This window comes from Gastrolobium bilobum, unplaced genomic scaffold (genome assembly GCF_033153095.1).
Source record: "Gastrolobium bilobum isolate Gb01-03AN ecotype WA unplaced genomic scaffold, APGP_CSIRO_Gbil_v1 utg9634, whole genome shotgun sequence".
NCBI lineage: Eukaryota > Viridiplantae > Streptophyta > Magnoliopsida > Fabales > Fabaceae > Gastrolobium > Gastrolobium bilobum.
In genome coordinates this window covers 106,946-128,714 of record NW_026897818.1, presented here as the reverse complement: position 1 = coordinate 128,714, position 21,769 = coordinate 106,946, and the positions used below count along the sequence as shown (strand labels likewise).

General features: G+C 36.8%; 2 protein-coding genes across 2 annotated transcripts; one reads left to right on the top strand and one right to left on the bottom strand.

Moving 5' to 3' along the window:
• The first annotated feature begins 1,161 nt into the window (after nucleotides 1-1,161).
• LOC133310579 (probable CoA ligase CCL8) lies at nucleotides 1,162-9,777 on the top strand. The gene is made up of 17 exons (XM_061511530.1): nucleotides 1,162-1,296; nucleotides 2,159-2,343; nucleotides 2,479-2,631; nucleotides 3,232-3,397; nucleotides 3,505-3,593; nucleotides 3,854-3,923; nucleotides 4,052-4,104; nucleotides 4,257-4,364; nucleotides 4,666-4,764; nucleotides 4,984-5,076; nucleotides 5,202-5,279; nucleotides 5,613-5,717; nucleotides 7,849-7,939; nucleotides 8,407-8,480; nucleotides 8,622-8,801; nucleotides 9,058-9,111; nucleotides 9,363-9,777. The coding sequence occupies exons 2-17, from the start codon at nucleotides 2,179-2,181 to the stop codon at nucleotides 9,405-9,407; spliced, it is 1,623 nt and encodes a 540-aa protein (XP_061367514.1). The 5' UTR covers nucleotides 1,162-1,296; nucleotides 2,159-2,178; the 3' UTR covers nucleotides 9,408-9,777.
• Nucleotides 9,778-15,433: 5,656 nt separating this feature from the next.
• On the bottom strand, nucleotides 15,434-16,657 carry LOC133310602 (uncharacterized). Its single transcript, XM_061511564.1, has one exon. The coding sequence runs from the start codon at nucleotides 16,655-16,657 to the stop codon at nucleotides 15,434-15,436; it is 1,224 nt and encodes a 407-aa protein (XP_061367548.1).
• Nucleotides 16,658-21,769: the final 5,112 nt, after the last annotated feature.

Genomic DNA, 21,769 nt, shown 5'->3' with positions numbered 1-21,769 from the left:
GTTGACATGACCACGTGTAAAGCACAGAGCAAAATGCACGAAAATGTTAAATATTTTTTTTTTTAAAAATGAGTTAGGATATTGATACTATCACTTTCTATTACTATTAATCTATTATTACTCTAATTATTGTTAGATCAAATCTTTCATCAATTTTTTTCTCTCCCCTCAACGGACTTTTTGCCTTAAAGTTTAATTCAACAATAATTAGAGTGATAGTAGATTGGTACTAGAATGAATATCTTACCTTATGATTTTTTTTTTTTTTGTTAAATCTAGTAAAACTTAATTTAAGATATGGAAAAATTGTTTGTCCTTTTAAACGACACAATTTGTGTTATTTTACTTTCACAAAAAAGTGAGATCAACATCTTTATTTTTTTATCCACTTTTTCTTCCCTATAATCTATTTCTCTCTCTCAATTAAAATGAAATATTTTCACATCCTTTATAACACATTTTTTCTTGAGATATTCGTATTTATTTTCTTATAAAGAAAAAATAAAGAAAAACCAGGACCGATTCTCATAAGTCAAAAAATCTCTCCGATGTGGACTCACTATTATTTTAATCAGCCTTGCAACTTGCAAGCTCATTTACGATTACACTCATCCTTATAAATAATAATAATTTAGTATATGTCCCGTGTTTCATGCTCATCCTTATGAATATATTTGAAAGTTGAAAGTGACATGACATTCATACAAATCTGCTTATAAGTTGTAACACACATCTAATCACAATATTAGTCCTCCAAAATCTTCCTAGTATTTGAATTGAAAGAGTTATATACTTATATATAAGTGAAAAGTGTATCTCATTTTAAAGAATGTATAATTGTGTTATTTTAAGTGAGAGAAAGAGATACATAAAAACAGAGAGTCGACAAAAAAAGTAAAGATATAAGTCCCACTTTTTTATAAAAATAGTTATTTAAAACAACGAATATTTTTTCCTATAAATATAAAAGAGGAGAAAGCAAAGGTAACCAAACCAACCGTCCCAAGCGCCCACATTGACCGAAGAAAAGAGACAAACTGCAAAAGGCCAATAAAAGTGCATAAACGCAGTCACACAGAGTCGTATCTAACTCTTCCGCTCAATTAATATCACATTGTTTGTTTGTTGCCACCTAAATGAGTAGCTCATTAAAGCCTTTCACCAAACACCTTAATTTCATCTCTTTCCACAAACACCCTGCTTTCTATGGTTTCATAGCTTCACCTTCATTCACTCGTTTGCCAAGTCCTACTACTTATCCTAGGTTGTGTTTCTCTCACTTTCGGCCATACTCATGTGAGTTTCTCTTCTTCCCTCATTTTCTTTTTGTTGCTGACAATGAAAGTATGGTTTTGTTGATTGAACGTAAATTTATTTTTTTTATTTTTTTTGGGTTTTGTCATAGGGTCAGTGATTTTTATTTCAATTGGGTTATTGACTTATTGGGGTGATGAAAAATTCTATCTTGAGGTTGATTTTGATAGAATATATTATTGGGGTGTCTCACTACCGCATGCACAAGTAATGGGTATTGATTTCTCTTACTGAGAGATGAAAAATTGTATCTTTATGTTGAGTTTGATTGGAATGTATTATGGGGGTGAAGTAATTTTACCTGAAACTGTTCTTTGTGCAACTCTGTTTCTCTGTAGCTATCAGCTGACATCACCCATTAGCACAATTTGGAATTTTTTCTTTTTTTTTTTTGTCTTTTTTTGTTTTTTAATAATTAAGGATAGAGATTAGACAAACAGTGTGTTTGATTATATAGCTCCGAATTGCTGATCAAGTTGTAATCTTGCTATCATGCAAACCTGAGTTTTCTGGATTAATTATTTGTACCTGTAATAATTTCTTTCTAAATGCTGTATTTGTCTCAATCATCATAACTTAATAAAATACACAGTTTGTAAGAGATGAACTCTAATATTATGAGGTTTACATTAAGTTGTTATGATGATCCTGTGATAATGATATTGTTGTGTAGGAAAGTTTAGAAGGGTGATCTTGGTACTGAGAAATATTAGTTTATTGAGCAATTACTTAAGAAAAATACCAAATAGATATTGTGGTGGTTCAGTTTACAGAATGTAGACATTGTTTAAAATCTAATAATTCCATTTATGAGGTTGATTGACTGTTTCTTCCTTTTATACAGCATCTCGATCTGCTACATTTATGGAGGTGTTCAAAGCAATTGCTCAGCAAGAACTTGCAGCTCATCATGGCAGTACTGCTATCAGAGCTGATCAGAAGAGTTACAGTTACAAGCAACTCATCTCATCTGCACAGAAGATATCTCATCTCTTGTGTGGCAATGGTGTCAAAACAGTGAGTTACACCGTAATACATACTATTGTTGTTGCTAGATGAAATAGTTTTGGCGCTCATGCTTGCATGAAATGGGAGTGACGTACTACATTCACATATATGTACAAAATAATCATTTAGTAAATTCTTGATGGTACTAAAATCCAGGGAAATCTTGGTGGAGCTCGAATAGGAATTGTAGCCAAACCCTCTGCTGAATTTGTTGCTGGAATACTTGGGACTTGGTTTAGTGGAGGTGTTGCTGTTCCACTTGCACTAAGCTATCCAGAAGTAGAGCTCTTGCATGTGATTAATAATTCGGTATGCTCTGGAAACCCTCCCTTTTTATTATGGCTCCCCTTTTCTTTTGTTTGTGTAACATTTAAATGGCTTGCTAACTTTATGAAGTCAACTCCCTCAATTCACCATTCACATTGTCTTGATATCTTTCATCTCAACTTTCAAATAGCTGATTTATATGTAGATTTTTGCCTCTATGAAAGTACATGACTGAAATATGCTATGTAAGTAAACTTTTAATATTATTGATTTCATTTTACTGGATGTTCAGTTCAGACATGAATAAACTATTGAATGATGGATTCTTCTGTTCACCTGTCCCAAACAAAATAATCCAAATTGCTTTTGGAATAGCTTTTACATGCTTCTGTTGTCATTATTATGTCCTGCTTCTGCAAGTATGTCCATTCTCAACTGACGAAATTCTTATAATATGGGTTGGAAGATGCCAATAACTTTCTACAATATAGATTGAGTATCATGTACCTAAGGAAGAAAGAATTTTTTATATATTGCTAACAAATTAGTTGAACCATTTATTTATTCTACATTACCTTTGGGCTTTGCTTCTGCTTTTGTGGATTAAATCTTAATAGAAATTTGATGATAATTTGGCTATAGGATGTGTCTGCAATACTAAGTACTGAAGACCATAGTGAATTAATGCAAAGCATTGCCAATAAAAGCTCTTCTCAGTTTTTTCATCTTCCGCCTGTTCTCAATGAGTCTTCAGAGAATGGGGAAATTGACCCAGACAGATTTTGCCTGGAGAATATTGGGAAATCAAGTAAGAAAATGAACGTTTCAACTTTTAAAATGGATAGAGTAAATCTTTTGGTAGCAATCAGCTGACAATTGTTTCTCATCATTTATTTTTCATATCCATTGGCATAGATGAAGATCCAGCACTGATTTTGTACACTAGTGGGACAACAGGTAAACCTAAGGGAGTTGTTCATACACACAGAAGCATCATTTCCCAGGTATGCTCTGTGATTTATGTCTAGTTACATCAAATGATACTTTGAATAGACATTTTCATCTACTAAGATAAAATCCTCTTCCTTAACAGTAGCTCTATGATTTTGCAAGTTCTTTCGGTGTGATTATCAAATTGTACAAAATACTGCTGTTTATAACAATTTTAATCATAGTGCAATTTAACCCTTGTTGACTTAAGCATGTCAATCATTCTTATTTTCTTTTTCTTTAATATTCTTTCCCAATCTTGTCTTGATTTTAGGTTCAAACCTTGACAAAAGCATGGGAGTATGCATCTGCCGATCAGTTTCTGCATTGTCTACCGCTACATCATATCCATGAAAGTTTCAGTGTTTACATTATTCAATATTTTATAATTCATATTACCATCTTTTGTATATTTGCTGAAATGTGATTTGGGGTTTCCTTATGATGTCAATCCTTAACATATATGATATACATGTTCACGGGCTTTTCAATGGTTTACTGGCCCCTCTCTATGCAGGTTCCACGGTAATTTACTCTTTTCACTTTTTCTTCCAAGGCAAAGACAATACTAGAAGAAAAAAAAAAGTTAAATTTTTGTTCCAGCGGCCTCTAAATAAGTAGTATGCATTCAAAATAGATAGTTTTTTGTTGCTAAGAATCAAATTGTCTTGTTGAAGGTTGAGTTCATGCCAAAATTTAGTGTGAGGGGAATTTGGCAGAGATGGCGGGAGTCATATCCAACTGAAGGATCTAAGGCTGATGATGCAATAACTATGTTCACTGGAGTAAGTATAATTCTTATCAGCATTGTGCAGATCTATGATATGGTTCATTCTCATGGTACCTTGGTTTGTGTATATAATCTAAGCTTGGCTGGAGATAATTATCTTTGCTGCTTTAATCATACAAAGACAGCATTTATAGGCCATATGATGGTGTTCTTTGTTATGCCTAAAAAGTTCTTAAGTTGCACGGTTTGTGCATTTAAAATTCATATGCATACTATTTACTATCAACATTAGTTGTTGTGGTTGGAGAACTTGTCTTGGGTGACCTCATCATTATTAAATCGTTTTGTAAATGAAGGTTCCAACTATATACACCCGATTGATACAAGGTTATCATGCTATGGATCCTGAGCTACAAGTTGCTTCAGCATCTGCTGCAAGGAATCTGCGTCTTATGGTAAGAGAAAAAGGCACTGTGCTGTTCATCAAACATTTTTATCTCTTAAAAGAAGATAAACAGAAAATTGTTTGAATTTTAAAATAAAGGATTATTCTTTATTTTTAATTTGCTATGCATGGACACACTACAATTTACATTATGTGTTCTGCATTGGTTCTGAGCACTGATTACTAACTCAATCTCAGAAACCTGATATTTTATCATCTCACCATTCAGATGTGTGGGTCCTCTGCACTTCCTCAGCCCGTTATGCAAGAGTGGGAAGCCATCACTGGGCATCGCTTATTAGAGCGATATGGCATGACTGAAGTATGTACACTTTAGTTTAAGTCCTTCAACTTTGCAGAGAAAGATGTACAGTGTATTTTACTACTGTTCATTAATTTTATAGCAATTCTTGGATGAATCTTACGATATAATATTAATGTTTCTAGTTTGTCATGGCATTGTCAAATCCATTGAAAGGTGAGCGTAAGGCAGGCACTGTTGGCAAACCATTTCCTGGTATACAGGTTAGTTGAGCTTGCACTTTTCCATTTGCTGTTGACCATAAAATATGGTCTTGTTGATCTCTCATTCCGCTGTTGCGCGTAATATATTTACATGATCAACTATTGGGGATTTAAGTAATTATCTGGGCACGAGTTTCAATTTCAGGTTAAGGAAACCAAATAATGTGTTATAAACTTGAAGGATACATGTAAAAGAAGTAGACTTTGGCATACTATGAGATGGATGTTTTACTATGACCTGCAGGGAGGAGTAGCCTCAAGTGTTGTTGATGCTCAATGTGAGAGATAATATCCCATGGAATTGCAAGGTTGACTTTTCTGTATGCATGACAGGTCAAGATTCTCGCGGATGAGGAGAGTGGGAGTGATAAAACTGGAGTGGGTGAGCTTTGTGTTAAAAGCCCTTCGTTGTTTAAAGAATATTATAAACTTCCTGAGGTACTTAATGTTATGTTCTTTTGTTTATGATTCTGAAATAATTATTTAGTAATAGTTCTTTCCTGTTCTTTTGATTCTTATGCTTCTAGTAGTTCCTTGTTGATTTATAATGCATTACATGATTATGTGCATCATGATATAATACCCTATTTCCCTGCTATGCTGCATAAGACTGCACATTTTCTTTCTGAGAAGCGGTTATTTGAGCAACAGAAGTTCCAATATCACAATAAAAGGAATATAACGTTAATTTATGTCGCAGAAAATTCAAGATTCCAAAGGTAGATAATGTGATAGGACACCAGAAGAAAACAGGGTCAAAGTTAGTTAGACGGGGCGATGTCTGATCAGTTAGTTTCAGTTAGAATCTATCAAGGGGATAGGAGTTAGGAACAGGGGTTCGGGCTTAAATAGCAGGAGCAAGGTAAGAGGAGGGAAGCATTCAGGATTTTAGATTGAAAAGCAGAGCAAAGGCTCTATGGTAAAAGGAGAAACCCTATCAACATCAACAGCACCTTTATTCCAAACTAGTTGGGGTCGGTGGTAGATCGTAGATGAACCCAAAAGAGAGATACAAAAAGATTGAGAAAAAAAGACAAAAATAAAATTTAAGTATATATATGTGTGTGTGTGGGGGGGGCAGGATTTTCTGACATCGATGTAAGAATAATAAATTTTACACTTAATCTTAATCGATTTTTGATATCTGACGGTTATAATTTATTGGGAATTAATAGTTAATTAATAAGAATAATCCAATTAATTAGTCTTTTGATGAATGGAAATCAAAGGTGAAGATTGAGTGTAAGATTTATTATTCTTACATTGTTGTAAATTGATCCTGTCTATATATATATGAGGTAGGATCCTTTGACACCTCATCTGATAGTCGTTAGATCAAAAAAGATCAATGGTGTCACATGCTTGCAAATCAGAGTTGTTGATTTTTTTTTATCTAACGGCTCTCAGATGAGGTGTCAAATTTGAAATTTGACACTGGTGTCAAAGGATCATATATATATATATATATATATATATATATATATATATATATATAAGCAATACACAATTAAAGGGAAAAATGAAGATATATAGTAGGACATAAAATAATAAGTAAGAAATAAAAAAAATAAAAAAATAAAATAAAAAGGAATTTGGGGTAAAAAGAAAAAGAAAACACATAAATAAATGGGTAAGAGAAAAAAGATTGAAAGGAAAAATGAAATAAAAGAAAAGAAGGAAAAAAAGAAAGAAAGGGAGGGAGATAAAGAGGAAAAGGACTAAAAGGGGACCATTTGAAACATTGGAATAAAAACGGGTCTAATCCTCCACTATGCTTATAGCTTTTCTTCTCCACTCTGTCCTAAGATACATCGTCCGCTAATGTATATCCCACTCCATTAAGTCTTGTTTTTACTACTTTTCCTCAAGTAAATTTTGGTCTACCTCTACCTCTCTTTGTGTCAAGCTCTTGATAACAAACTTTTGTTCTTATGGGAGCATCCTGGGGCTTTCTCATTACGTGCTTAAACTACCTCAATCTATGTTCTCTCATCTTTTCCGCCACCGGTACTACTTTCACTTTTCGTCGAATAACTTCATTTCTTCTCTTATCCATCCTCATATAACCACACATCCATCTTAACATCCTTATTTCCGCTATTCCCATTTAATGTTCATGTTGCCTATGTGCTGGCCAACATTTAACTCCACATAACATTGCAGGCCTTGCTGCTGTCCTATAGAATTTTCCTTTTAGCCTAAGGGGAATTATGTGGTCACACAAAAACCCAGATGTACTACGCCATTTCATCCACCCTGCTCTGATTCTATGATTTACATCCTCATCAATCTCTTCACCTTTTTGCAAAATTGATCTCAGATATCTGAAAGCATCTCTGGATGGAGAAACCCTATGTGAAGGGAAAATCCTTGGAAGGAGAATTCTCTACATAGTTCTTTGTTTGTAATTCAATAAACACTACCGACGCGTTCTTCTTTTCCTTTCCTTTCCTTTCTCTGTTTTTCTTATCTCTCCCTCTCTGAAAACTCATAACCCATTCTTGGTTCCTAACACAAAGGTAAAAGAAATATAATCTCTCCCTCTGAGAATTTTATTATTTCCATGCAGGTAACGAAGGGATCATTTACTGATGATGGGTTCTTTAAGACTGGAGATACAGTTACTACAGATGAAGATGGATATTACATCATTCTAGGACGTAAGGAAATCTATACTTCTCCATGCATGCTGTCATATGCTTGCTTGTAAGAGTCAGAGCTTTGAGTGCAGCCTGCAGTATGGTTCTCATGCATTAACTACATATATCTAGTAGTACCCCAATTTTAAATTTCTAGAACATTATCTTTGAGCTGGGCCTTTCTATTTTCCCAAAATGAATCATCAAACGAAAGAGAGAGAAATCATGCTTAAAGTGTTACATGCAGTTTGTCAGAAAGTACATTCCTAAATTGCTAATAACTAGGACATCTGGTTTTGCCGAAATTTTTTGCCAATCTTGACTGGTATAAAATTTGGATATGTATCAGAAGATAACTGTTTTATCTTGATTGGCTAAGTGAAAATGTAAAAATCCCTACATCTGAACTTATCATCAGAGAAGTAAAAGTTAGATCGTGGTGTTAATAAAACTAAATATATTGTGCTTGTTCTCCACTTGTTTATCAGGTACTAATGCTGATATTATCAAGGCTGGTGGCTATAAGCTGTCTGCATTAGAAATTGAATCAGTTATAATAGAGGCAAGTAGCTACCGTTTTCTCATCCTAACGTTGTTAGTTGTTAGTTGTTAGCAATACTTTATATAGTTGCATGGTTTCTTTCCACGGAAGGAGCTGAATACAAGGAATGATATGGTATTCACAATCAGAAGCTTTTTGCAGCATCCAGCTGTCTCAGAATGTTGTGTTTTGGGCTTACCAGACAAAGACTATGGAGAAGTTGTTGGTGCAATTATTGTACCAGAGGTTGATGTTAAACGAAAGCGAGATGAAGAGTCAAAGCCTGCATTAAGCCTAGAAGAATTGTCCACCTGGGCCAAAGACAAACTTGCACCTTACAAGGTAATGGGGGCATGGCCATTGTTTGCTTATATATTGTCATCTATGGAGATGAACCTCATATTCTTAGAATCATATATAAGCTGCCACTGAAAATGCTTGTGATACTAGGTTCATCAATACTTTCTGTTCCTTTCTGAAAATTTCAATGCATATGATTTAGGTGATTTCTTTCTTTTATTTTAATAATTTAATCAATTGCATATATCTTGTTTATATTATGTTATTTTCATTTGATAATTTGTTTGTATGTTGTTAGATACCAACTCAACTATTCCTGTGGGACTCACTCCCTCGCAATGCAATGGGGAAGGTAATTTACTTTTGTTTATAGGGGAAGGATCCGTTTACAAACTTTTTTTTACAAATTACATTAAGTATGACCGGTCATACACTCTTGATTAAAGTATGACCGGTTAGACATAGCGTAGTTTGTAAAGAAAAAGTTTGTAAATATAACTTTTCCCTTGTTTATATGTCGTCCTAATAAACAACATCATTTACTTTTTCACCATGAATCATTCTTAGGAAGGTAAGTTAATTCTTCTTCGTGTGAAATTTCAGGTAAATAAAAAGGAGCTGAAGAAGCTGCTGGCTTCAGAAAAGTAAATTTTCTGAAACCAGTTTTAAGATGTGGCAATCTCAGCCGTTCATTTTTATTATTTATTTATTTATTGGTTTAAGTTCTATGTGTAATCCGGGGGAATATGATCAATACGAGCTATCTTAATTTCAATAAGGTCGAGTACGATCTTATTTGCATCATACTTGCTTGATCATTAGCAACTAATGTTCTTTCATTAGTTGATTAATTACTGTAACGCTATTGTGCAAAATCTTCCGTAGAAGTACATAGGCCAATAGCTTAAGCAAACTAGAGGGTCTGTTGTTAGTATTCTATTTGATTGATTGTACTTGCTGTTTACAATGTGATTAATTTGGTACTATCTTTGTAGAATTTATAATGTGTACTGTTATAACCCAAAGAAATTTTAAATGTAAACTTTTGCATCAATACTGTATTTAAAAAAAAAAGAAAAAGAAAAAGAGTGGATAGCTGTTTTCATCATGCAAAGATATATGCAAGATCATTAGTTTTTTATTTGCCAAATTGTTTGTTCAAACAAATACTTGACGTCAACATGAAGTACTTGTTGGGGTATGAACATAGTAAGGTGTAATATCTGCTACTTGCTATGGGTTAGTAAAATGTTCAAAATCAAACACTTCACATATACACAACTAGTTGTATGATGGCACCAGTTGTAGGATGTCCATTAACGAAACATCTCAAGTCTCCAAAGTCCTATTCACCACTTCCGTTTGTCCATCCGTCATTGGATGATATGCAGAGCTAAATTTCAGCTTTGTGCTTGCGGCTTTAAATAACTCTCCCCAAAATTTGCTCACAAATACCTTATCTCTATCTAAAACAATTGACCTTGGAAATCCATGCATTCTGATAATCTCTTTTACAAACATAGCAGCTACCTGTTCAGTTGAATATGGATGCACTAGAGTAATAAAATGGGCATATTTGGAGAGTCTGTTTACTACCACCAGAATTGTGTCCATACCTTTAGATTTTGGTAACCCTCCTATGAACTCCATAGAAAGATCCTCCCACACTTGTTCTGGAATCGGTAGAGGTTGTAACAGCCCCGCTGGTTGTAGGCTTTGATATTTTTGTTGTTGGCACACTCCACATGCTTTAACATAATTTGTCACGTCCTTTCGCATCCCTTCCACCAGAACACTGCTGCAATTCTCTTGTAAGTCCGCAGCTCACCCGAATGTTCACCCCACTGGGAATCATGAAACTCTTGTAAGATGAAATGTATCCGTGAAGAGGAGAATGGAATTACCAGCTTATCATGAAACCAAAGGCAGCCTCTGGATGCATGATACCCCGGATGAGACGTAGCATCCTGCATGACATCAATTAAAATAGATTTAGTGACAGGGTCAGCACTCACATCTTCTGCCAAGCTCTGTAAATCTGGGCTTGATACAATGGACAATCCCTTGCAATCCATTACTCTTGATAGCGCATCAGCCGCTTTATTTTTCACACCGGGTTTATATTGTATCTCAAAATCGAAACCCACCAACTTGGTTACCCAACGATGCTGGCCCTCCACGATTAAACGTTGTTTCGTTAAGTATTTTAAGCTTCTTTGATCAGTCCTGATAATGAAATGGCGCCCCAACAAATAATGTCGCCATTTTTGAACCGCAAATACGATTGCTTTTAATTCTCGTTCATAGGTTGACAAGGACTTGGCTGCATCCGAGAATGCTTGACTTAAAAACGTTATTGGCCATTTCCTTTGCATAAGGGCAGCCCCCATTCCAACTCCTGACACATCGGTCTCTTCCACGAAAACTTAAGAAAAATTCGACATTGCCAACTCTGGCAGCAACATTGCCCTTTTTAACTCTTCAAAAGCGATTTGGGCTTAATCCCCCCCAATTAAAGCTGTCTTTTTTTAACAGTTGAGTGAGTGGACGAGCAATCTTGCTATAACCCCTCACAAACCGTCTATAGTACCCAGTGAGTCCCAAAAATTCCAGAGCCCCTTCAGATTCGTGGGAATTGGCCATATCTGTATGGCTTCCACCTTCACTGGGTCTACCTTCACCCCTGTTCCTGAAATAATATGTCTAAGATACTCTAATTCCCTTTCTGCAAAGGAGCACTTTTTTTTATTGGCACAGAATTGATGCTTTCGTAATACCTTCATTACTTGCCTCAAATGATCAACATGAGCAACCTCATTTTGGCTATAAATCAGAATATCATAAAAAAAAACCAAAACAAACCTACGAAGGAACGGTCGGAATACCTCATTCATCAAGGACTGAAAAGTGGAAGGTGCCTCAACCCAAAAGGCATTACCAAGTACTCATAGTGCCCCTCATGAGTCTGGAATGCTGTCTTTTCTATATCCTCTGGTTTCATCCTGATCTGATGATAACCAGATTTCAAGTCTAGCTTAGAAAATAATTTTGCCCTATCTAATTCGTCCAGTAACTCATCAATGACGGGCAATGGAAATTTATCTGGTATGGTTGCTTTTTTGAGTGCCCTGAAGTTCACACAAAACCTCCAACTCCCATCTTTTTTTTTCACTAAGATTAATTGTATACTTCACCAACACTCTCAGTATCCACAGTAGCCACAGAATGTAGAACAGAAGCGTCAACCTCATCTCTTTTCTCGTTATCACCTGAAGCCTCAGGTTGAACGGAAGAAACAATATCTACACTTTCATCTGCTTGCACCCTTTCTTCTTCTTTATTCTCTTCATCTATCTTGACATGAAACTTTTCTTGCACATCACTAATACCTTTTGACTCACCAAGATCAATAGTACTACCCTCTACTTGATCCTCCTCAAGATTAATAGCCTTGGGTTGCATTAACATTGGACTCTCATGGTTTCCCACTTCAGCAATGTCATTCTCTTGATTACTGATAACAGAATCCAAATTCTCAGCATTATGAATATTAGATTCAGACAATTCAACAGGCATCCAAGGTAAATGGTTTTCTGCCTTTCAATGGTCCAAATTATGTGCAGTTGTTCCATCTGCGTCCTCTGTTTATGCTTTCCCTAATAACCTAACACATTAAGACTTTAAATGTGTTGGCCCGTTTTACCATCTAATTGTTACAGTGTTTTTTTTTTTTTTTTGGTAAAAGTGGTGGGCCTAACCCATAGAATTAAATTGAAAGCTGATGCATGTTAAGAGAAACATGCTCCATCAGCAAGAACTTACAAAAGTCACTCCAAAATGGAAAAATACTTGTAGGAGGAGAGGAATATAACTCCAACTCTCCACTCCTACACTTAAATCCTACCAAAGCTAAACTATCAGCACAATAGTTAAACTTTCTGGGAACAAATTCGAAAGAAACATGCTCAAATGACAGTAAGTTATTCCTAATTTTCCTAGCTACCAATGAGCAGTCATCCAAATCATTTAGGTTAGCCACACATAGTAAGGCTTCTTTACTTTCACTCCCAAGCCATACTTTCTTAATCTTTAAATCACTTGCCAGCTTTAGACCTTGCCAAATGCCCCACAACTCAGCTTCAAAGATTGAACAAGTACCAATCTTAAGTGAGAATCCACTGATCCAGTCACCTTTCCAATTGCAGATCAAGCCCCCACATGCTCCTGTTTTAGTCTCCAAGTTCACAGCACCATCTACAAAAAATTTTAAAACCTCCTTCTGCTCCTGAAAGCCAGCCCCGACAGAGGTATAGATGGGTCTACTTTCTGAGAAAAAGGATCATCAGAGCAGTTACTTTTCATGTCTCTTAGATACAGCAAGATCCTACTCATCGGATCACTAGGCCAATCAAATAAATCCTCATGAACAACTAGATTTCTCCATTGCCAAAGCATCCAACAGGTTACAAAAAATGCTTCCTTCCATGAATGCCAGCACTTCGTTGAAAAAGATTTACAAATATTTAATCTGAACCAGTCAAGATCATTAACTGACAGAAAAACATCAGGAATCTTACCTCCAAACCATCTCTCCCACACCTTCCTAGCTTTCAAGCAGTCTCTCAGCACATGCATTAAAGTCTCATGAGATGTTGAGCAGTTCGGGCAAAGAATCTCACCTCCATTCCACAAGCTAGTGATATTTCTAACTGTCAATTTGTTAAGACATGCTAACCACATAAATGTTGCAATCCTAAAGGGCCCTCTCCATTTCCAGATTAGAGACCAGGCTTTATCTTTCTTCAAGTTTGCAGCCATTAATTGCTGGTATGCATTTCTAACCATAGAACAACTTGGACTGCTTCTTAACCAACAGATCCTGTCCTCTGGTCCATTTGTGCAAGGGATCTGTATGCTTTGCATCCTCCTAAGAATAGGATCTTCAAGATAATTCTTCAGATATTCCCACTTCCAATCACCTGTTACTTGATCAACAATATTAATCACCTTCAAATCCTGCTCAGCAGTGCAAGGTTTATTAAAGGCCAGCTCATAAAGATTATCTTGCCATCAATGCCAACAATCTGTCCAAAATAAAACTGAATTACCATTCCCCATCTCCCAAGTCAGATGCTGGTCAAGTTTGTCACGAGCTGCACAAATACTCTTCCATAAGGATGAGTCTCCATTTTTTACAGATAATCCTCTCCTAGGATCATGCTTTCTCCCATATTTCCCAAGGAGAACTCTACTCCAGAGGCTGTTAAGCTCAGAAATAAGCATACAGGCTCTCTTTTGCATGAAAGCTTCATTCTGCACTCGAAGATTAATAATCCCTAAGCCACCACACTCCTTTGGCTTATAAAGTTGCTCCCATGCCACATAGTGTGCTTTCCTTTTTACATCAGAGTCTCCCCAGATAAAATTTCGTTGGAGTTTTTCAATTTCTTGGCATATGTGAATTGGTATAGAGTTGTTTTGCATGTGATACATTGGCATAGCTGATATCACACTCTTAGCCAATGTGATTCTACCAGCCATAGACAAGCATTTGGTCTTCCACCCTTGGAGCTGATTCTGAACTCTACTAATGACATTAGAATAATGATGCCTACTAATCTTCCCATGTCTCATCAAGGTTCCTAGATAACAGCCAATGCCGTTGACAACTTTGAACCCACTTACATCAGCCAAAAGACTCAGTGTCTCCTGAGGTGTGTTCTTAGAGAAATAGATACAGGACTTCTCCATACTCACACATTGGCCTGACATTCGAGAGAATTTCTCCAAACAGCCTGTAATACACTCCATCTAACTAAGGGAAGCTTCAGCAAATAGGATGATATCATCAGCAAACATTAGATGGGATATCTGAGGCCCTGCCCTACCAGCTCTAATTGGATACCATTTCTTCCTGTCTACTTCATCCATAATAAGATGAGTCAACTTCTCCATGCAAAGGACAAATAAGTAAGGAGACAATGGGTCCCCTTGCCTTAGTCCCCTTTGAGAGTAAAATCCCTGAGTCCTGCTCCCATTCCATAACACCTCAAAGAAGGGACTTGTAACACAACCCATAACAGCAGCTATCAACTCATCTGGAAGCTTCAACTCTTCAAGCACAGCCTTAACAAAACTCCAATTGAGCTTATCATAAGCCTTCTCTAGATCAATCTTGATAGAGAAGTAACTTTTTTTCCTTGCATCCTATGCATAGAGTGAATAAGTTCCTGGACAATAATTATATTGTCCTGAATATTCCTCTTGGGGATGAAGCTTACCTGATTAGGAGAGACAAGATCACCTATAAAAGGCTTAATCTTATTAACCAGAATTTTACTCAATCCCTTATACACAGTATTGCAAAGTGCAATGGGACGAAACTGCTTCATGAAACAAGGCCTATGCACTTTGGGGATTAGAGTAAGAAGAGTCTGATTAATCTCCTTAATCTGTTCAGGCTTGCTGAGGTACAACTTCATGCTATTGAAGACTTTTTCCTTAATCAGGTCCCAGTTCTTATGATAGAACAATGCAGGGTAGCCATCTGGACCAGGAGTTTTCAATGGGGCCATTTGAAAGAAAGCTTTCTTAACATCCTCTAGAGTTATATCCAATGACAGTAAGCCTCTGTATTCCTCCCTGATAGCTGGCCATGAACAAACAGTTTGGCTCTACTCTGAATCAATCAAGTCTTCTGTGAATAGATTAATGAAAAAGCTTCTGGCTAATTCTATCAATTCCTCATCTCCAGAAATCCATCCACCACCATTATTCTGTAGCTTGATGATCTTGTTCCTCTTTCTCCTAATCAAGGTACAAGTGTGATAATACCTAGTATTTCTATCACCTCCTTTGATCCAATCCCCCCTAGATTTCTGGTACCAAATTTGTTCCTCTTGAGCTAATATATCAGCAAGTTCCTTATTTAGATTGGCTTCCAACTCCTCCAAATGGTAGCAATTTCTCAAGCTCATCTGTCTTTGAATGCCTTCCAGTCTAGCTATCACCCTGTTCTTTCTATAGTGTGTGAAGCCAAAGACATTCTTATTCCAGTTTCTGACTGCTGGAGTAAAAGTGATCAGACTGTCCAGTAGTTTGGAATTTGAATCCCAATTGGTTTTGAGGAAAGAGTGGAACCGAGAATCATTCTGCCATACAGCCATGAACATAAAAGGTCTATCCCTCCAACAATGATCCTCTTTATCCAATCTCACCAAGACAGGGCAATGATCAGAGAAAATTCTAGGAAGGTTTAAGACAACAGCTTCCTCAAAACAGGTTCTCCAAGCATCATTTGCAACTGCTCTATCAAGCCTTTTGAACACTCTATCCAAGTGTGGGAATTTGTGCCCTTTCCAAGTGAATCTATTTACTCCTCCTCCCAAATCTATAACCCCACATGCATTTAACACATTATTGAACATAAGACATCTATTAACATCAACTGGATTGCCTCCTTTCTTCTCAGAAACTGAAGTAATCTCATTAAAATCTCCTGACAACATCCAAGGACTATTCATGGTTCTACCAATATGCTTCAGTTCTTCCCACAACATTCTTCTCTTTTCTTCTTTAGGACTAGCATATACTGTAGTCCAGAAAAAGCCCTCCTTACTAGGAAATTCAACCCAACAATGGATGAATTGATCCTGCTTTCTCTCAAGTGTGATACTCACCTCAAACGGATCCCATACAATCCACACACCTCCTGCAAACCCATTGGCTTCAGAGATTATATAGTTAGAATACTCCAAACTTCGAATAATTCTCAAGGCTTTATCTCCACTAACTCTAGGCTCCAAAATGGCAGCAACTCCAACTCCATACTTCTTCCTGAACCTTCTGAAAGTGCTCTTAAATTGTTTCTTTCCAGCACCTCTACAGTTCCAGGTCATTATATTTATCATGAATGTTGAGCTTGGTGCAAGATAACAAAGCTCTTGCCACTTACATCAAGACTTACATCAGAAGCCTCCTGAATAATAACATCTCCCTCACCACCACATAGCTAAGCCATACCGACCATACAACTATCCTTAACTGCCCCATAATGCTGATCCAACTCCATACCAGAATGAGGTTCTGCATTTTTTAAGTTATCCTTCTTCACCAAGTCAGGTGGTTCAGGGTCCTTCAACTCACACTCCAGGAGCATACTGCCAACTTGTTGAATGTTCTCTACAGTTTCCAGAAGAGCCTCAGTAGCTGAAGAATCAGCTGCCATCACCAAATCCCCCCATAATTTGCCTTTGCATTGGTCCAGGTTCTCTTTGACTGGTATCAGAGACAATGAACTAGTCCCAGTATCCAAAGAAAGAGCAGGCAACTTCTGTACCCCTTTTCCTTTAGCTGATAAGGCCTTATTCGAATTTCTTTTAAGTATTTGAACCCCTTGCTTCACACCAAAATTTTTATTGAGATTGTTTTGGGCCTTAGCAGTGAAATTCATCACCCCCACAACATTCTGAGTATTATTGCCCAATGACAGATTCTCCTTATTCATCAAAGAAGTGAGAATATTCACTCCAGGATCTTTATCAATAACTTTCTTCTGAATGCTACTCCCACTACTCACACTAGTTTTCATCCCCATACCCTTCTTAGTATTGGAAATGTCCTCCCCAAATAATCTGGCATTCTTGGGATCACTCTTAAGTGGTACTTGACCTCCTTTCTTCCTTCTCTGCACCACCATCCACTCACCAACCCCCTGAGATTCAGGCTTTTCCACTGGTTGCACAGGATTCTCACTAGGCGTTTCCATTGGAGTGTGTTTAGCAGCTTCTGGACAGGACTCAAGATTGTGCCCGTATCTGCCACACTTCAAACAAATTAGATACAATCCTTCATATTCTATCCTTTTCCTACAGCCATCCAGAACATACATCCCTCTCAGAGGCTTGGCAAGATCAATCTCAATGCATACTCTTGCAAACTGATGCTCTCCGGAAAGTATACCGATCGCACAAGTAATATAATGAGTAAGTAGAGTATCGTCTCCACAGGGATTGTAAACCAAGTACTACAATAACCAGTCCCCTTAAGTTGGAAAACTCGATTTGTTGTTTGGAAAAATTGCGAATTGATTTTGAGTAACAATAAGAAATAAAAGTAAAGACTTGTTTTTGAATTTTTATTTAAGAGAAATAAAACAATAACAATGAGAATTGATTTTAAAAATATGAGAAAACATTGTAGCTAGAGCGCACTCACCTTATGATCATCACTTCTTACTTTGGATTGATTCACAATACTTATTTATAGAATTACTCGAATAATTTTTATTATCTAAGAATATTTATTAGTTAACCCTCAATTCCTTGCAAGGTTAACCCTTTAATGCCCAATTGGAACCCCAATTCCTTGCAATGTTCCTCATGGTATTAAGCAATGAACGCAATAATTTAAGCATCTGCAATTAAATACACATCTATTCCTAGCATGCATACCAATTGTTATCCTACCCCCTTTCAAGATCAAAACCCCAATATTCTTATCTAGGGTTCTAACCCTCAAACTATTCTCAACTATTAGATTGATCAGTTCTAATAAAGAAAATAGAAAATACGCACAAGGTAGAGACAAAGATAATTATATAAATGAGTAAAACTAAATCAATCCATCGTAACAAGGGTTCACATAGGGCTCCTGACATTAACTACAATAAAAGATAACTAGCCAAGCATAATCATGGCTAAAAATAATCCAATATTCAAAAGCATAAAATTAAGGAGAAAAGAGAAGATGAACTTGATCCCCAGGAATCCCCTCAGAGCTCTGTCGTCGTCTCTCTTCAGAAGAATAGGTCTCAATGCCTAATTCTGTCATAGGGATCCTATTTATAAACCTCTTTTCCTTCTTCCAAAAATACCCTTCGCGCAGCACGATACTTCTTTCCCGCAAACCGGCGCCGGTGTGGTGCCAGTTAGCGCCATCTTCCTGCCCAATGTATGCTGCATTTCGGCGCTGGTTGGCTTTAGTTTGGGCGCCTAGTGGCGCCACTTCTTCTTCATGTTGGGCGCCTAGTGGCGCCACTTTCTTGTGAATTTGCGCGCTATTGGCGCCATGGAATGGTGATGAATGTGGCGCCATTTTGGTGCCACTAAGCGCCACTCAAAATTCTCTGTTGCAAAGTTTGTGATCCGGCGCGGGTGTGCGCCATTTTGGCGCAAACTTGCGCCAAGTCTCTGGTCTTCTGTACTGTGCAACCTTTCCAATCCGGCGCTGGTCTGCGTCAACAGGCTTTTATAGTTTTCACTTCTTTTTCCTGTAAAAACACAACCAATAGGTGAGAAATATAATTGAAAAGAAAGAATCAATATAATTAGCAAATATGTAATTAAGTTGCTCTTTTATAACTCAATTCTTATCAATTTTAACACATAAAATCACACTTGCCAGAGGCACATCAAATCATTCCCAGATTTAAACGTTGCTGTCCCCAGCAATGTACAAGACTCAATCCAGGAAACAATTAATTCTTCCAATACAACATCATACAGACAATCAAGAGATCACTATGCTAAGCATGACTGAATCAATGCAAAGAACTCCTAACAATGTCTTATATTCTCATGAACATGTCAGAATCTAGCTTGAACACCCCTCACCAAGATAATCATATAACGCTCAGCACTCAAGTGTTTAAGGGAGTAACAATCACTCAATCCATCACAGCAATAACATTACCATAAGCTTGATCATATTCTCAAGTTCCTAAAGATGAGGAACATTAACACATGCATAATTGATCAAAAAGACTTCACAGGTTGTAACTTGGCTAGGCTTAAGGGTATGAATTTATGGTTAGTAGCTCAAACAACAATGAGATTGAAAAACTAGTATTATTTCACTTTAACATCATCCAACTCAATGGAGTTTCTCCACTCAGATTCCCACATAATTTCGGGAATTAATTCCTATCAACCACTTTTTCTTTACATTCATCCTTTCTCTTTTTCTTGCTTTTTCTTTTCTTTTCTCTTTTTTTTTTCTTTTTCTCCCTTTGTTTTAAGGGCACAGATGAAATTTTACCTCCCCTAATTACTTGACCTTTGTGGAGCTTACCTCAATTTCTTTGTTTAATTTTTCAACACATCTGTAATTCAATCTCAATTAAGGTAAGTCACATGGATATAGGCTAAACCATCAATAAGGAATTATGAACAAAAAGGCTCAGGCTCAAAAGGGGTTAGCAATGGAAAAATTCATACAGGTGGGTTATTTTTGGCCAATAGCTAACAAGAAAAAAAAATGTCTTTATCATATCAACCAATGCATGTATCTCAGAGAAATAGAGCAAGTTCTAGAATGCTATCACAATGAGGTCTCTCAGAATAAAATAAGTGTTTAAGCACAAAACCTCACCAGCTATGATGTCAAGCTAGACTTCCAAAAGAAACATCAGGCATCATTAATCATTCAAACACAAAATTCAGACAAACGAGCAATCATGAAGTCTACTCATGCCCATATAATATCATGCCAGAAGTTTATACAAAACATGTTTCCTAGGATGAATCAGGCAAGTTAACTAGGGAAAGCATATCTAAACCTGAGACTTGCTCAGAAAACATGTTCAAAAAAAAAAAAATTGTTATATATATATCACACAAAATAACTATAAAAATAACTAAGAAAATTAAAAAAGTTAGAGTATCTCCCCTGATAGAAGAATTGCAGTTCTCAGGTGCAAGCCTGCCTACCATTCCCAGATTTAGAGAATTAATGTCCTCAGCAATAATTAAACCACGAGAAAGAAGAAAAACCTGCACAATAGAACAAATAGTGGCATATATAAGAAACTATAATGCACACATTAAAACATCAGAGAAAAATATCCTAACACAAAGTAACTAAAGAAAAGAAATACGAAACAGAAAAATAAACTAATATACAAGTTCTCCATACGCAAGGAGATATACTCAACCCTCCATGTCATCCCCCTCAGCAGCGTGGGATGACTCGGCAAATGGAGGATCTTGTGGTATTGGATGCCTTGGTGTATGAGACCACCATTCCCAGATTTGTTCCAAACCATGAAGCCATGTTAAGAACTCTTTGAAGCTTTGGTTTTTCTGGGAGATAGAGTCTCGGTGTCTCTTGTCAAATTTCAGCTCCCGGTGTCTCTTCCAACTCGTATCAAAGAGTTTCACCACTTCCTTTCTCAGTACCTTCTTCCGTATAGGATGACGCTTCCCTTGGGATTTTCTCCCGTGTTTGTCATCATCTTCATTGAGAATTTTGATGGTATGGGAAAAAGGATCTTTATTTTTCAATTCAGTTTCCTCTTCCTTCAGTGCTTCAATCACCGCCTCCTTATTACCCAAGAAGACATTTTTTTTGAGGTTGAGGAAGCTCCTTCAAATCCACCTTTATGGCACCATCTTCCTTGGCATCATCTGTTACACTTTGTTTTTCCTTTAAGACTTCAAGACTAAAACAATCGTCTTTGTGAGAAGACTGTTTTAGAGAATCAAAGACGTTGATGGTAACGGTCTCATCATTCATCCTTAACTCAAGCTTTCCATTTTCAACATCAATCATGGCCCGAGCAGTGGCCAAGAAAGGTCTACCCAGCAAAAGAGGCATCTCAGCTCCCCCTTCCATGTCCAACACTACAAAATCACCAGGAAAGATGAACTTGTCCATCTTTACAAGAACATCTTCAATAATACCACTAGGCTTCCTCAAAGACTTATCAGCAAGTTGAAAAGATGCCAAAGTGGGCTTCAACTCGGTGATCCCCAAGGATTTACAAACAGAAAGGGGCATCAAATTAATACTAGCCCCAAGATCGCATAATGCTCTGCCAATTTTTGTGTCCCCAATTTCAATAGGAATTTTGAAACTCCCTGGATCACTGAGTTTGGGTGGGAACTTCTTCTGTATGATGGCACTACACTCCTCAGTGAGTGTTACAGTTTGGCATTCCTGCAGCTTATGCTTTTTTGATAACAAGTCCTTCATGAACTTGGCATAATTGGGCATGCAAGCCAGAGCTTTAG

Excerpts from the sequence above, each read along its gene's own strand:
- LOC133310579 (XM_061511530.1), top strand. The coding sequence starts at position 2,179 with ATGGAGGTGTTCAAAGCAATTGCTCAGCAAGAACTTGCAGCTCATCAT. Across the intron at positions 4,365-4,665 it reads CAATAACTATGTTCACTGGA|GTTCCAACTATATACACCCG; the intron begins GTAAGTATAATT and ends TTGTAAATGAAG. Across the intron at positions 8,481-8,621 it reads TTGAATCAGTTATAATAGAG|CATCCAGCTGTCTCAGAATG; the intron begins GCAAGTAGCTAC and ends AGCTTTTTGCAG.
- LOC133310602 (XM_061511564.1), bottom strand. The coding sequence starts at position 16,657 with ATGACCTGGAACTGTAGAGGTGCTGGAAAGAAACAATTTAAGAGCACT.